General features: G+C 34.5%; 1 protein-coding gene and 1 pseudogene across 1 annotated transcript; one reads left to right on the top strand and one right to left on the bottom strand.

Moving 5' to 3' along the window:
* The first annotated feature begins 1,136 nt into the window (after nt 1-1,136).
* On the top strand, nt 1,137-11,455 carry Clec6a (C-type lectin domain containing 6A). Its single transcript, XM_047551728.1, has 6 exons — nt 1,137-1,274; nt 1,654-1,743; nt 3,219-3,320; nt 7,930-8,081; nt 8,693-8,808; nt 9,841-11,455. The coding sequence occupies exons 1-6, from the start codon at nt 1,244-1,246 to the stop codon at nt 9,983-9,985; spliced, it is 636 nt and encodes a 211-aa protein (XP_047407684.1). The 5' UTR covers nt 1,137-1,243; the 3' UTR covers nt 9,986-11,455.
* A 2,534-nt stretch (nt 11,456-13,989) lies between these two features.
* On the bottom strand, nt 13,990-14,750 carry LOC124982765 (phosphoglycerate mutase 1-like; annotated as a pseudogene).
* Nucleotides 14,751-15,077: the final 327 nt, after the last annotated feature.

Below are 15,077 nucleotides of genomic sequence, written 5' to 3'. Positions count from 1 at the left end.
AGAGACAGATTCTCTCTTCTTTTTAAATTCTTCGATGTTGAGCTGCAGATACCCTGAGGCTACAATAAAAATGTTTTGAAAACAAGGGTGTTTTCCTTATAAAAGCACTGAAGTACATAAATGCCTTGACAGATTATAATACTATTCCATGATATCTATTTAAATTTAATGTTCATCTTCCATTTTCCTCAACATAGAGTTCACTTAATTATGTATTTACTTCGATTGTTTGCATGCAAGAACACCAACTAATTTATTTCTTTCAACATTAAATGTATTTCCTTTGAAACCAAGATAATTTTGTTATTTGATATAAGCAATGGAGACTCATTTTTCAAGATGTCTGAGGCAAAATGATTAAGTTCATGCTTGCTACCTTCCTGGCTTTCTGCTTCCTTTGAACCATCAAATCTAAAAAGGCATACACTGCATCACTTTCTCAGGTTCCAAAGAAGGCATCAGGTCCCCACATTACTGGTTTTCACTGAGAATGTGAGGTGGCAGGTTGACTATTTTCAGGTACATTTTCTCTCATCCACTTCTTATACTATTCACTGCTGCAATGTATTTTTCTTCAAATTGTATTTTTTTTTACTTCTAAAAAACCAAATGCATTTTGCTGTTTTTTCTTAATTGCTACAGAGTCAGAAGAAGATGCAATATATACACCAATCATCATCCTGGGAAAAGCCGCTGGTGGTTGTTTGGGTCTTGAAAAGGGCTGTGGAACCTGAATCACATTTTTGAACAATGTTCATGGATCTTTCTGTTGTTTACTTTATTAACCTTTAAGCCATATTGATTCAATCAGACTTTTTGCTTACTTTTTAGGACATGTGCGATTAAGCCTTACATAAAAGAAGTACCCAATATAAAGTTTTGTTAGGTAGCAATTTAATTAAGGTGTACAAATAAATTTCTTTTTAGGGCATATACATTTTTTGTTTTAAATGCCTGAATGAATAGGAATCAGAGAGAAACTTCATGTTAGGAACTGTTAAATAGTGTGAATATTCTTGTTAAGATTTTCAGGAACAATTTTGAATGTTTCTCAATTTCCTCTTTCGTCTTCCCCTTAACTCTTCGTCTATATAGGATTGGAAATCTATGAGTCATATCAGAGTGTGAAGCTGTTATTCTCTGCACTTGGCCTCTTTGAATGAAGTCAGGTCTCTGGGTAACATCTTCAGGGAGAGAAATATAAAAGGATCTAGAAAATTCCGAACACACAGAGACTCACATAATGGTGCAAGAAAGGCAACCTCAAGGTGGAGGTGAGTATTCCTTTTCTCCATTCCAGAGAGGAAGATAGAAGTGTATTATGAGATGATATGAGCCATTTGGGGAGAAGAGGTAGCAAATGAACAGATTGAAGCAATACAGATGGGTCAAGACAGCAGAATTAGGAATTTGAAGGAAAGAATAATGTCTCTGAGCCAGAAGCACTTATAAGAAATCAAACATGCATATAGAAATATGAGACATGGGAGACAAAAGTAATAGTTCAAGAAAGGTGATCAATAGAAGAATCTAACATTAAAGAATCAAGTGTATGGAAATGGAATTTACTGTTGCCTGATGAATTTTGTCCAGATTGTTTTGTGTTTCAGAGCTATTACCATGCTATTTATTCTTATCTTGTTGATCACATAGAGAAGAGAGTTTGCTGGTTCCTGAAGCTCTGGTCCATTGCTGTGATTTCCATCATAGTCCTCAGTGTTTGTTTCATTGTGAGCTGTGTGGGTAAGTTTGGCACTGAGGTGCCATTTTTTCTTAGTTCTTTCCTCTTTCAGATTCTATAAAGATTCCCTGGAATCCATCCTATTTTACTTTACAAATAGGTCAACTCTGACTTAGAATGTCATGCTTATCTTGATTTCTCTTCCTCCCTTTCCTGCTCTTTCTCTATCTTTCAACAATTGAGTCTTCTAGATTTACTTTATCTGGCTTTGTTAACATTTGCTGAATGACTCCCAGTTGCATGGGTGTTATTTGTAGTTATCGCCAAAGGTATCGTCTTTCAATATTGGGTCCCCCAGTGATCATGTGTTCTCTAGTCACAAAATCCTTGTACTGGGAGGACAACTCTGATTGCTTTTATAATAGTGATAGTTTAGATGGGGATCTTTGATTTATGTGGATGTCTCTTCCAATATGAGAGAAAAATAATTCAGATGAGATAATAACAATGTAAGGAATAAAATATTCTTTCCCTGTTACATTTGCCTCTTAATACATATCTCAAGTTCATTGTGTGAGAAAACTCAAAGATGTCTTTTTCTGTCCAAACTATAATTTGATTTTCTCTTCACTGATAGTGAATACAAATAGTTCTTGAATAGTCTGGGAGGGAGTGAAAGGTACTTGCTATGTCAGAGAGTCTCGCTATATCTGCAGTTCTTTTTGAGTAGTAAATAAATCTATCAGTATTTAGTAAAACACAAATCATTATCACCAAAGTTAGAGTCTATTTAATTCTCCTGGTGAAGTGCAAGAGAGAAGAGGGTTAATAGTAGTTATTTCATTAGTCAAGAAAAAGAGATTCAGGATGCCAAACTTGGGCCATGAAAGGTAGAAAGGTGTGAAAGTATTGAGCTTTACTAGTAGGCAAATGTGAAAGAAGAGAAATAATATTGAAAAGTCAAATCAGGACTGAGAGATAATAGGTTTTGTTTAATGTAGTTTAACAAGCATACCCATGAACAAGAAAGGTAGTTTTTATTTGAGACATTTAGATATTTAGAAGATTTCTGAATGTTTAAAGTATCCCTTTGGTTGTTATTTATGCCACATTATCTATAGCTATATGCAATCAGAAGTATTTAGAAAATATTCATATAACCTATTCAACTTCTTCAAGGTTATTAAAATAAAGGACACCAGACATCCAGGGAGTCAATAAATATCTATGGATGGTTTTTTGACAGTCATTTCATTATCACTTGTTTGCAAGTAAGTGATGCTGAAAACAGATAGAGTCTCTGCCCTAGAATGTAGAGTTTAAATTATAATGGGGGAAGAGACAAAAATAAATTGGCAGACAAACAAACAAGTAAGATAAATGAATATAAGCAAGCATAATTCAGGCTGGTCTTCACGGGCTTGCATAGGGAAGGAGGGTGGTGGGGTGGGAGGTAAGCTGACTTGGTGCAGATAGGAGGCATAAGGCTCAACAGCAAAAGAATGGGTGGATTCTCATCCTTTTCCTTCCTTCACAGTGACTTACCATTTTGCAAGTGACAAATCCAACAAAAGACTGTCTGAACTACAGATATATCATTCAAATCTAACCTGCTTCAGTGAAGGGACAAGGGTGACAGGTAAAGATTTACAATACTTACCTATATTTTTCTTTTCTCAGAGAGAACTCTGGGTTGAGCTCAAGATTGATGTATTCATGTGTGTGTGTGTGTGTGTGTGTGTGAGAGAGAGAGAGAGAGAGAGAGAGAGAGAGGGGAATGGTTTCTGCTTTGATATCTTCAAGTTTTCTCTAAACTTGTATGCTCATATCAGGTTTTAGTTACGTATCTCCAAATATATTCAGATTCTTGATAAATGCTGTCAACATCCACAAACGTTTGCTCAAGTCAACTCTGGAAATAATTCTCACAATTTCCACATTATCTTCACCCTTTATTGAAATAAATTCCTATTTTTGATATGTAAATTTCCCAATTAATAATGTCCTTCTTCATCTTTATCACTAACTTTATTACTGGTCACATTGTTTCAGGCTTAGATCATCACACTAAACTCCTAGTACCATCAAATATTGGCAAATTGCATTCAGGATCATTGTCTGCTTTACACTATAGTGCAAAATACCAAAGAGAGGCAAAGCGAAAGTCTATGGTCCTAATGCTTCCAAGTAAAGAAATCTATGCAGGTGTCAGATTCTTGTTATTCAAGGAGTAATGAATACCCTATTGCTATGGCAAAACCTTTGAAAGATCAAGAGAAGGCATAAGTTTCTTTGCATTTCTATGAGATGTTGTAATTTTCTTGTTTTTGGTATTTGGCAAGAATATGCTGCGTGGGAATCCAAAGTATGGTTTCTTTGCTTTCCCTGACTTATGGTTTTCTTAGCACATTGGATTTCTTTGGTCAAACAACTGTGGAGCTGACTCTTGGTGAGGAAAAGATAATTCTGGAAGAACAGTCTTCTTCCCACCTTTTGGAGGCACTCCTGCAATAACAAAGAGAATTTTAAAGAACATTTCTCTGAAAAGCAGAAATAGACAATCTTGACTTTGCCTTCAGAAGACTCTGATATGAAACAGAGATAAATATAAATTAAATGAGTTCCTCATTCATCTATAAATTTATTCCCTAAACATATTCAACTTCAAATTTTGGACAATTATATTGTTCAATACAACTAATTCCAGTTATAGATAAACTTACATGATAAAATTATTTAATATAATACCACATCAGCAAATAAAAATTCTAAAATTTTAACATTGTCCTTTCAAATTATTACAATGAAAAAGAAAAGTAAAAGTCCAAACAAAATTTTCATTTTGACCAAAGTTAAAAAGATAATAAAAAACTACATCGTATCTTCTCCAATTTGTTTCCCACTTAGTCTCAGAGAGCTGAGATGTTCAGATTTATCTGTAGAATTGGAGCATCTTCAATAAATAGTCCTGCACTCTGCCTCGATCAGGGTCTTTGAATTGCTTAGCTTGTCAATCCCTAAAAAGGACTTTGAAAAAATATGTATGATCCTCTAGTATTTAATTTGACATCTAAACTTTTCGTCCCATTTGAGAAGCAAATATTTAATTTCTAGAACATTGTAGAATAGAATGTGACATATAGAATAGTGACATTAAAATAGAATGTGATACATAGAACAGTGACATTAAAAAGCTCATATTTCTTTTAAAATATACCTGCTGATGTCTAAAAAAATTAACAAAGTGTTATCTGTCATCTATTAAAAATTAAATGTGTATTATTAGTTGTACTGGGGATTGAACTACAGCCTTGTGCATGCTAGATGAGTGCTCTACTACTGAAGTGCACTCCAATCTATCTCATTCTTTTACCCTTGAATTCCTATTTACCTTTCCCATCTACCAAAATATATATGTAAGGATATTTTAAATAATATTTTTATTTTCTGTGAACCATTAGGTTTAAAGAGTTATAAAATTTCTTTTAGAAATGATTGATTTATTGTTAGAGTTATTATCTGAACACATCACATCACAAATTTAGTATAAATGTTCAAAATTATTAACCAATAAAGTAAAACTCAATTGAAAGTCCATCTCTTAATAAGATGAATGGGACCTTTAAAAATGCAGTCCAATGTACTGATGATTGAATGATATTATTGCTAGAATGAGATTGGTTTCCACATCAATTCTTTTTCTGCTTTTCAATTTAATGACACAATCAGACAAATCTTGGTCACTGAAATAAGTAGATAGGAATGAAAAGAGCTTTGATAGAATGTCAACCAATTTTTAAAATTCTTTTAGTTATCTGTCTAAAATCATATAGTGAAGTATTAAAAATTAATTGTAATAGACTGTTAACTGAAAATTTGATAATTATTCTTTAATGTTTAAAATAAATTAAAAAAATAGAACAACTTGCAAAAGTTTCATTATTTCTCAGTCATTTGCTTTCTCAGTTCTTGGGGAATATATCAGAAAAAAAATTAATCATTCTTATTGAGTAGTTATTAATTAAACCTGTTATTTTTATACTTAAAATGCACTTTGATCAGCCCATTAGTCTCAGAATAGTTTGGGAAAATAAAATATTGTTAATGCCTATATGATTTTTTGACAAATACTTTTTTGATAATAGCCTTCAACTTATTAAATATTTTATAAATTTATTTTATAAATTTTATATTTATATATTTATGAATAAATATATACATTTATATATAAACATATATTTATAAATGTATAAATATATAAGTACATATAAATATATATTTAAAAATAGAATGGTTAACAAATATATGAAAAATGTTCAATATCTCTAGCAATTAAAGAAACAAAAATTAAAATTACAGTCAGAATGGCAGTTATCATGAATACAAGCAACAATAAATGTTGGAGAGGATGTGGGGAGAAAGGTACACTCATACATTGTTGGTGGGACTGCAAATTGGTACAACCACTTTGGAAAGCAGAATGAAGATTCCTCATAAAATGAGAAATGAAACCACCATTTGGCGCAGTTATCCTACTTGTTGGCATACATACAAAAGATTTAAAATCAGTATTATATATAGAAATATATATAGTTATAATTTTTTTATCAATTTAAATATTTATTTTATAAATGTTACAAATAGATATTTATTTTGTTGTTGCAGTTGGAGATTACACCCAGGACTTCAAAATTCTAGGCAACCACTGCCTCTGAGCTACACTCTTAGCCTCACAACTTTTTTTTTTTTATCAACTTTGGAGCTTGAGATTTGGTATATTTGACATACAAAATATGTTTTCAATATCTAACTTAATTGACAAAGTCAAAACTCACATCGAAACAGATAATTAAATCCTTAAATTTCAAATAATTTATTAATACACACTTTGAGGAACATTATAAAAAACAGTAATTATTAGTGAATGGGATGCATAATTAGTATTCTAAAAGCTGACAATAATAAACTGATAAAGATGTGGTCTGTTTTATTCGTTTTATAGCATCATAGAAGGAATAATAAGTCTATAGATTTTCATCACAATATGTAACAACAAAAATGATTAAAATAAGTCTATGTAAAATAATATGAATGAATCATAATGTGGAATAAAAAAAATCTTGAGAAGACTGCATATATTATATTTTCTTTTCTACCGTGCATAACATTGAACCCAGTGTCTTGTCATGCTTTGCTGGTGCTCTACTGAGTCACATTTCCAGCCGTGTATTATAATACCTTGGTAAAAATTCAAAATTCAACAAATCTAAAGAACTCACTATTTAAACATACATATATATTATGCTTAAATTATATATATAGTATAAATCATGCTGAGTATATGTATAACAAAAATATGGCAGTGAATTTATATACGGCTAGCTATAGATTTCTTCAATCCTAGGAAAGTGGCAAACTGGTACTTCTAAGGGGAAAAGGGAGAGAACTGATCATTAAAACTGTTTAAATTGCTTAATACTGTGTGAAAATTAGCAATAAGTAACATTTATTGAGTAATCTGAGTTAAGCATCTTTTATAGTGCTTTTCGTGTAATTAAATCCCCCATAAAGTTGTGATTTTTATTATTTCTATTTTTCAGATGAAATAAGACTCAAGGAGGTTATGTTGGGCTGTTGGAGTTGCTCAGTAGTAGAGACCTTGCCTAGGCATGTTTGAGGTCCAAGGTTGGATACCCAATGTCAAAAAGTGAAAAAATAAAAAAGGGGGAGTGAGGGAGGGGGAGGAGGTAGTGTAACTAGCTTAAAGATATATGAAATAAATGGTAGAGCCAGAAATATAATGAGGTAAAATTCTAATAGTTACAATTTCCATTTTGAAAACCTAAAGCTTGGTGGCTGTTCAAAATCATTGAGTAGAACTGGATTTCCAGATTCATCTGCGTTAGTCACTTCAAACTCCAAGACAATTTGTACTTTTAATGTATAAGGGATATGGAACAACAGGACTATAAAAAAATATAAAGCAACAACTTAGTAGTCAATTTTTGAAAAAAAAATCCAGAGGAATTTTGTAGGCTAACTTAGTAAATATTTAGGACTTAATATTTAATAATGTTTACTTAACATCAATTCTATGGCCCCAAATTATATAATTCAGAAAAAAATAAATACCTGAATTAAGAAAACAACTCTACAAAACAACCACAGATCCTGGAAGTATTATGTGTATAGAGCATATCTCTTTCATCTTATTTGTCTCATATTGCACTCTCTTTCATGTAACACAGAAAAAGTCTGGGGATGTTGCCCAAGTACTTGGAAGTCATTTGGTTCAAGCTGCTACTTCATTTCTACTGAATTCCAAGTTTGGAGTACATGTGAACAGAAATGTGTTGAAATGGGGGCACATTTGGTGGTGATCAATACAGAAGCAGAGCAGGTACTTTTTCATCTTTATTTTTATCAAGCATTTTTAAATTGTAGGTAAATATAGAGCAAAATTTACTCTTAGCCATTTCAAATGCATTGTTTAGTAATGTTTATTATGTTCACATTGTACTTCATCTGATCTCTAGAATTTTTCATCTTGCAAAACTGAAACTCTGTACCCACTGAACAACGACCCATTTCTCACTCTACAAAGTCCATGGCAATCACTCTTCCATCTTTTGCTTCTGTAGTTTGACTACTTTAGATTCCTTGTGTAATTGGAATCATATCATATTTCTCTTTTTGTGACTGACTTATTTCATTTAGCATGATGTCTGAAAGTTTCATCCATGTTGTTGCTTGTGACAACATTTTTTTCCTTCTTAAGGTAAAATTATATATATAATATATATCTATTTATACATATATATATATGTAGATAGATATATAGCTCATATTTTCTTTTTTGTTTTGATTTCCTTTTTTTGGTTAGCATGTCATCATGTAACTGTTTCTTGCATCTTGATTTTTCTTAGTATACTTTAAAGTTATTAAGAACAGTTATTCTGTTTAGTAAGGAAATTCCAAACTCTGCTAATTCCTCCTATTTTTTTCAAGCAGAATTTCATTGTCCAGCAGCTGAATGAGTCTTTTTCTTATTTTCTGGGGCTCTCTGATCCACAAGGTAATAATAATTGGCAGTGGATTGATCATACACCTTTTGAGAAAAATGTCAGGTGAGTGCAAACCTAGATTAATGAACCTTAGGACTTTGTATACATATAAAAATCTAGGGAATTTTGTTAGCAGTGATTATTAATATTAATAATTTTTATGATTATAATAGAATCTAATAATCATTAAGTTCTTACAAGTAAACACACTTAAATTTTATGAAAACTTCTCTGTTTTAAACTCTATAAAGGAAAAATTGAAAAGCTTGCTTAATACTATTGAATGGATATAATGAGAAACTCTGTTTCAATCCCATGTCTATCCAAAGACGGTGCTTTTAGTCATTATATTATTTTCTACCTCTAAACATAAGTAGCCACTTAAATTAATCTCTAATAAGTAATATTTAAAACATCTGGGTTAGAGCTATGTGTAATTTTAATAATTATATAATAGTACTTTTGTAGTATTTAAAAAGGAATTTAATTGTGTACTACCTTATTTTAGTCTCACACAATCTGTGTGTTAGACACTTTTATTGTGATCTATTTTCATAGATGAGGAATCTAATCCTGAGAAGATTAAGATCAAGATAAATTAGCAGTAAAACCAAGTCTTTTAATTACAAAAGTCTTTTAATTAAAACCAAGTCTCTTAATTACAAAAGAATTGACCAAGCCCTGCTCCATAGTGTATTCCTCGGAGTCAGGGAAATATCTTAATGTTTAGACTCAGGTACCTGATGTTCATTTAAGACAACTCTTTGAGAACAGGGAAGCTTAGGAAGAGGCATATAAATGCCTCTTTATAAACGAATATAAAGAGGCAGCTTCTATGACGTGCTGGTAAATAAACATTAGATTGTATGTTGAGGTCCAAGTATACACCACATCATGGAGAATGTTAGAGAAACACGTGAAACATGTGCTTCCTTACTTGAGGTTTGGGGGAAGGGTGGTATGAGAAAAGGTAGCAATTGTTAGAATGTCCTCTCACTCTCAACCCAGTTCTGCTCAACATCAAACTTACATACTTTCTGATTAGTCACTATGCATTCATTGAAGAAATTCTATCTATCCTTTGTTTCTCCTTAGATTCTGGCACCAAAATGAGCCCAATTTTTCTGCAGAGCAGTGTGCTTCAGTAGTTTTCTGGAAATCTGGAGGATGGGGCTGGAATGATGTTTTCTGTGATACTAAAAGAAATTCAATATGTGAGATGAAAAAGATTTACCTATGAGTAGAAATGTATTCATTGACACCTTGAAAATTCAGACCCATCATGAAATGATAATTACTTGTAATGCACATGTAATTCTTGTGTCACAGAGATTCATGGACATATTCAGATGGCTTTTTCCCTTTAATTGATCTTCTTCTAGTTTCTCAGTTTCCACCAATGATCGAATAAGTCTTTCCTCCCTTTGTTCTGTTTTTTCATCTACTATTTATTCTTTTTTCCCCTTTCATTATACCTATTTCCACATACATTCCTTGTTCCAGAGGTTGTACTATTTTGTCTGCTAGAAAATTTATAAGACAGCATTATTTGAAAATTATACCTCTATTCCTCAAAATGCCATGGAGAAATTCCTGTAATGAAGATTGTGATTAGAATTGTAGTCCTCTGAAGGCCTGACAAGAGCTGAGGAATCTACTTTAGATTGCTCACTCACTTGGCTGGTAACTTGGCTTGGCCATTAGGAGGCCTCAGCTCCTCAGCACATGGAAATCTCTCTCAAGCTACTTGCATGTTCTCACAGACAGCAGCCACCTTCCTCTAGAGCAAGTGACCCAAAACAAATGAAAGCAGCAATGTCGTTAATCATCTAGCCTTAGCAGTTACATGCCATAACTTCAGCTGTACTCCATTGGTTAGGTGAGAAAAACACAGCAGTCTGCTTTGATCTCCTTGGCTCTGCAGCGGAAAACCACAATGTGGCTGTTTCAAGATGGTCCTTTGCTTTAGCTCTCTAAGAATTACTTTTCAAACAACAGCTTACCATGCAGCCTCTGGTTTAGTTAAAATCAGACTGTCTCTCTGTTACACAGGTTCTTTTGTGCCAAATTGATTCATTGTGTTTTTCTCTCTTCCTGCCTATATCACTTCTCTCCTCTGAGATAAACTGGTACTGCTGGTGCAACCAGTCTGGCTTCAAAGTACTCTTTCTTGTCCTATGTTCAATGCACCTGAGTTTCTGTGTCTCTAAGATTGTCTCACTGTCCAATATTGAATTTCAGCGAATCCCCTCCCTCCCCCACTTCACTGAGAAGCCGTACTCCTGAATTGAATCATAGGCTGCTCAAAAATATACTCTTCCTCTATTCCACCATCTTTCCTTCTTCTATTAATTTTTCTTTTGTATTTTTATCTTATTTTTCTAGCTTCTTAAAATAAATAGCTATAAAAGAATCCCATAGTTTTTTAGACCTTTTTTTAGTTATTAGCAAAACATTAGAGGCTATACCTTTACTTTAGTTATCATTATGGCTAAATCCAACAGGTTATAAAATTTGATAATCTCATTATTTTTCCTTTTACATGGTGGTAATGGCATGAATATTTTCTTTTCAGTCTAGGAGTTTTTTTAATAGTCTAGATTTGTTGGTTATTATTTTGAAAATTTCATATTTAATTTCATTTAAAGAATGTGACATATGCTTGTATTCTTCATAACTGCCATTCTGATTGGAGTGAGATGAAATCTTACAGTATTTTTTATTTGCATTTCTTTAAATGCTAGAGATGTTGAGCATTTTTTCATGTATTTCCTGATCAATTGCATATCTTCTGTGAAGTGTCTGTTCAGTTCCTTAGCCCACTTATTGATTGGGTTATTTGTTTTTTTTTTTTTTTTTTTCGGTGTTAAGTTTTTTGAGTTCTTTATCCTCTAGATTAATGCTTCATCTGAGGTGCATGTGGAAAAGATTTTCTCTCAATCTTTAGGCTCTCTTCATGTTATTGTTCCTTTTGCTGAGAAGAAGCTTTTTAATTTGAATCCATCCCATTTACTGCAAATTGGTGCAACCATTACAGAAAGCAGTATGGAAATTTCTCAGAAAACGTGGAATGGAACCACCACTTGACTCAGCTATCCCACTCCTTGGTTTATACTCAAAGGACTTAAAATCAGCATACTACAGTGATGCAGCCACATCAATGTTTATAGCAGCTCAACTCACAATAGCTAAACTATGGAACCAACATAGGTGTCATTCAACAGGAATGTATAAAGAAAATGTGGCATACATATACAATGGGATGTTACTTAGCTTTACAGAAGAATGAAATTATGGCATTTGCTGGTACATGGATGGAGTTGGAGAATATTATGCTAAGTTAAATAAGTCAAACCCCAAAAATCCAAAGGCGGAATGCTTTCTCTAATATGCAGATGCTAATTCACAATAATGTGGGGGGTGACCATTAGGGAAGAATAGAGTTATTTTAGGTAGAAGGTAGTGAAGTGGGGGAAGGGGTATGGGGGTAGAAAGGATAGTAGGGTGAAACAGATATTATTACCTCATGTTCATATATGATTGCATGACCAATCATATATGTACAATTAGAAAAATGAGAAATTATCCTCCATTTATGGATGATTAACAAAATGCATAAATGCATTCTAAAGTCATGTATAACTAATTAGAACAAATTATTAAAAATTAAAAAAAAGAAACACCACCTCCTCCTAACCCATGTGAGCTGTTGATCTTTGAATATTGATGGGTGACTGTAATTAATAAAATGCATGTGTATTTGTAAAAATAAAAGGAATGCGACATGCATTCTATACTACTTTAAGAGTTTAATTACTTTTTTTTTTAATTGCACATCACTCCTTTAGTATACTGATCTGGAAAAACGATTTAGTACTGTTATACTTAAAATGAGTACTGGCCCCTTGTGGCAGGGCCAAGCAACTGGAACTTGATTCAGAAATCAGACACGTGAAAGACACACTTAGACATGATCAAGAGGCATTTCACTACCACAAAACGAGGCAGAGGAGGAATTCTAAGATATGTAGAAATTCATATACACCTTAGAGATCAAGGAGCTTATCATATATGTGAGGAGTGGTGACTTACTTTCTGGTGACCACAAGTGGGACTATTTAATCACCACCAGAAAGCCCAGAAGGGTGGTATTATGTATAAGCTTATGTTTTTCTTTCTTTTTTTTTCTTTTCATGAAATTAAATGTAACACAATCTTAATTCAGTATTGATATCTACTTTCTGAGCCAGCTCCTCTGGGGTCAGGGAGAAAATAACTTTTTTTTTTAAAATGGTTGTTATGTCAAAAGTTCACGTGTGAGACAATGCAAGAAGGATCAGAGGAGAAAGGATTGGGTTTTGAGAGTTATAACCTAATCAGTGAATTAATCCCTGATAGGATTAACAGAGTGGTAACTGGAGGCAGGTAGGGTGTGGCTGGAGGAGGTGGAAATTGGGACGTGGCTTTGGGGTATATATATTTGTATCCGATGAGTGGAGTCTCTTTCTGCTTCCTGATCACCATGTTGTGAGCAGCTTCCCTCTGCCACACTCTCCCACATGATGTTCAGTCTCACCTTGAACTCTGAGAAATGTAGCCAGCCTTCTGTGGACTAGGACCTCTGAAATAGTGAGCCCTCAAATAAACTTTTCCTCCTTTAAAATTGTTCTGTTCAGATCTTTTAGTCACAGCAGTGAAAAAGCTAATTAAAACAACTGCCAGGTAGGTTACATTTATATTTCACTGTAATAACTAGAGGCTCCCCTCTTGTCCCAACCCCATGACCTGACTGCAGAATAGTGCAGAACTGGCTCTTAGGAACACAGATCGGCTCTTTCTCTGGCTTCTTCTCATTACTTTCTCTCTATTCCCTTCTCAAGACATCTTTAAATGGCCACAAGAAAAAGCCAGAATTACTACCTCAGCTCTCCCAGATAAGACAAGACCTCCCTGGGCTTGAACTGACAATCTGTGCCCCAGTGGTGCTATTCTGACTACATTCTATGAAGGAAGTGGGTATGGGAGACTAAATGTTAAAATTAAAATGGGAGCTGACATTTCCCATCAGCAGCTTCAACTTAAGATGCCTACAGATGTGGTCAGTGTGACAGGTGTAGGAGAAAGGTGCAAAAAAATGGATGGGTAGGGCATTCCTTGGTACAAAATTCTACTGTTCTGCCTTTGTTTCTAGACTTTGTTCTGAGCAGCCACAGCTCCTACAGTGGTCTCTTCATCCCCCAGGAACTACATGGGATTGATGGGCAAGTTCAGCTCCATACTGACCTTTTCAGAGAGACACTCCACATACTTGATGATTCCCCTAAGGCTGTTGCCATGGAAGGCAACCAAAACCCATTTCCCTTCCTTGATTAGGGGGGTGATTTCTTCATTCCAGAGGGCAGAGCTCAGGCAATATCGTTCTTCAGATTCTCACAGGAAGGCAGCTGATTCTCAGTAAGGCCTGCATATCTGTAATACTTATTGAAATTTCTATAGCAGGAATGATCAGGCTCCATTGGAGGTGGGCCTCACCTTGTTGGCAGTAGCTTCTGCTTTATTGAGGTCACTCAGACCCCCATAGTGCCACTCGTTGAGGTGCCAAGTCCTTACCACCCGCAGCTGGCAACCACATCTAGTCAATGGCATCCAGCACTGTCCAGAGGGTTCAGAGTGCCCTTTTCTGCACCCAGGTAAAGCAGATGTTGAACTCATGGCCTACTAGCATCTCTCAGTGCCTGCCTGGTCAGCATCCTCATGGCCAACTGGGCTGAGGTCTGCAGTCGTGCCAGCCACTGAAGGGTTCTCCAGGTTCCAGGTGCTCTCACTAACAGGGAATCAGCGCCAGCCTGCAGGCGGCCATGGCAGTGAAGTGAGGATGCCACAACAGGTGCTTGCAGAGATTCCAGGAGTCTCAGCCTCCCCCCGACCCTTGCTTGACCCCTACCTGCCCCCGCTGGTCTCCTGCCCTACTTTACCAGGCACTTGTCTCCGCACCTGGTCTCCATGTCATATTTCTCCAAGTTTATTACATTTTCTTTGCATTAGTCCAGACAAAAAACTAAACCGTGTTAGACATTTGGAGAGGATAATAATACATTAGTCTTGTGTAAAACTTACATTCTGGTTTTTTTTTATACAACCAGAAACCATTTGCTCTTCAGTGGAGAGAATTAACATAACAAGCATCCTTGCACTGAGTCTATTCTGAGAGACATAATCTTATATGTCTTCCATAAACTTCCCTGATATCAATTCTACCAGCTTACTCCTCCCAGGTCCCCGACCACCCAGTTAACTCATCAGGCACTGGCCATGAATTGATGTGAATCTAT

The sequence above is a fragment of the Sciurus carolinensis genome, chromosome 4 (genome assembly GCF_902686445.1).
Source record: "Sciurus carolinensis chromosome 4, mSciCar1.2, whole genome shotgun sequence".
Lineage (NCBI taxonomy): Eukaryota > Metazoa > Chordata > Mammalia > Rodentia > Sciuridae > Sciurus > Sciurus carolinensis.
Note: the sequence above shows the minus strand (reverse complement) of the source record. Positions and strands in the feature narration are given on the sequence as shown.

Coding starts and splice junctions, on each gene's coding strand:
- Clec6a (XM_047551728.1), top strand. CDS start 1,244: ATGGTGCAAGAAAGGCAACCTCAAGGTGGAG. Junction 8,082..8,692: donor TCAATACAGAAGCAGAGCAG/GTACTTTTTCAT, acceptor TTTTTCAAGCAG/AATTTCATTGTCCAGCAGCT. Junction 8,809..9,840: donor CCTTTTGAGAAAAATGTCAG/GTGAGTGCAAAC, acceptor GTTTCTCCTTAG/ATTCTGGCACCAAAATGAGC.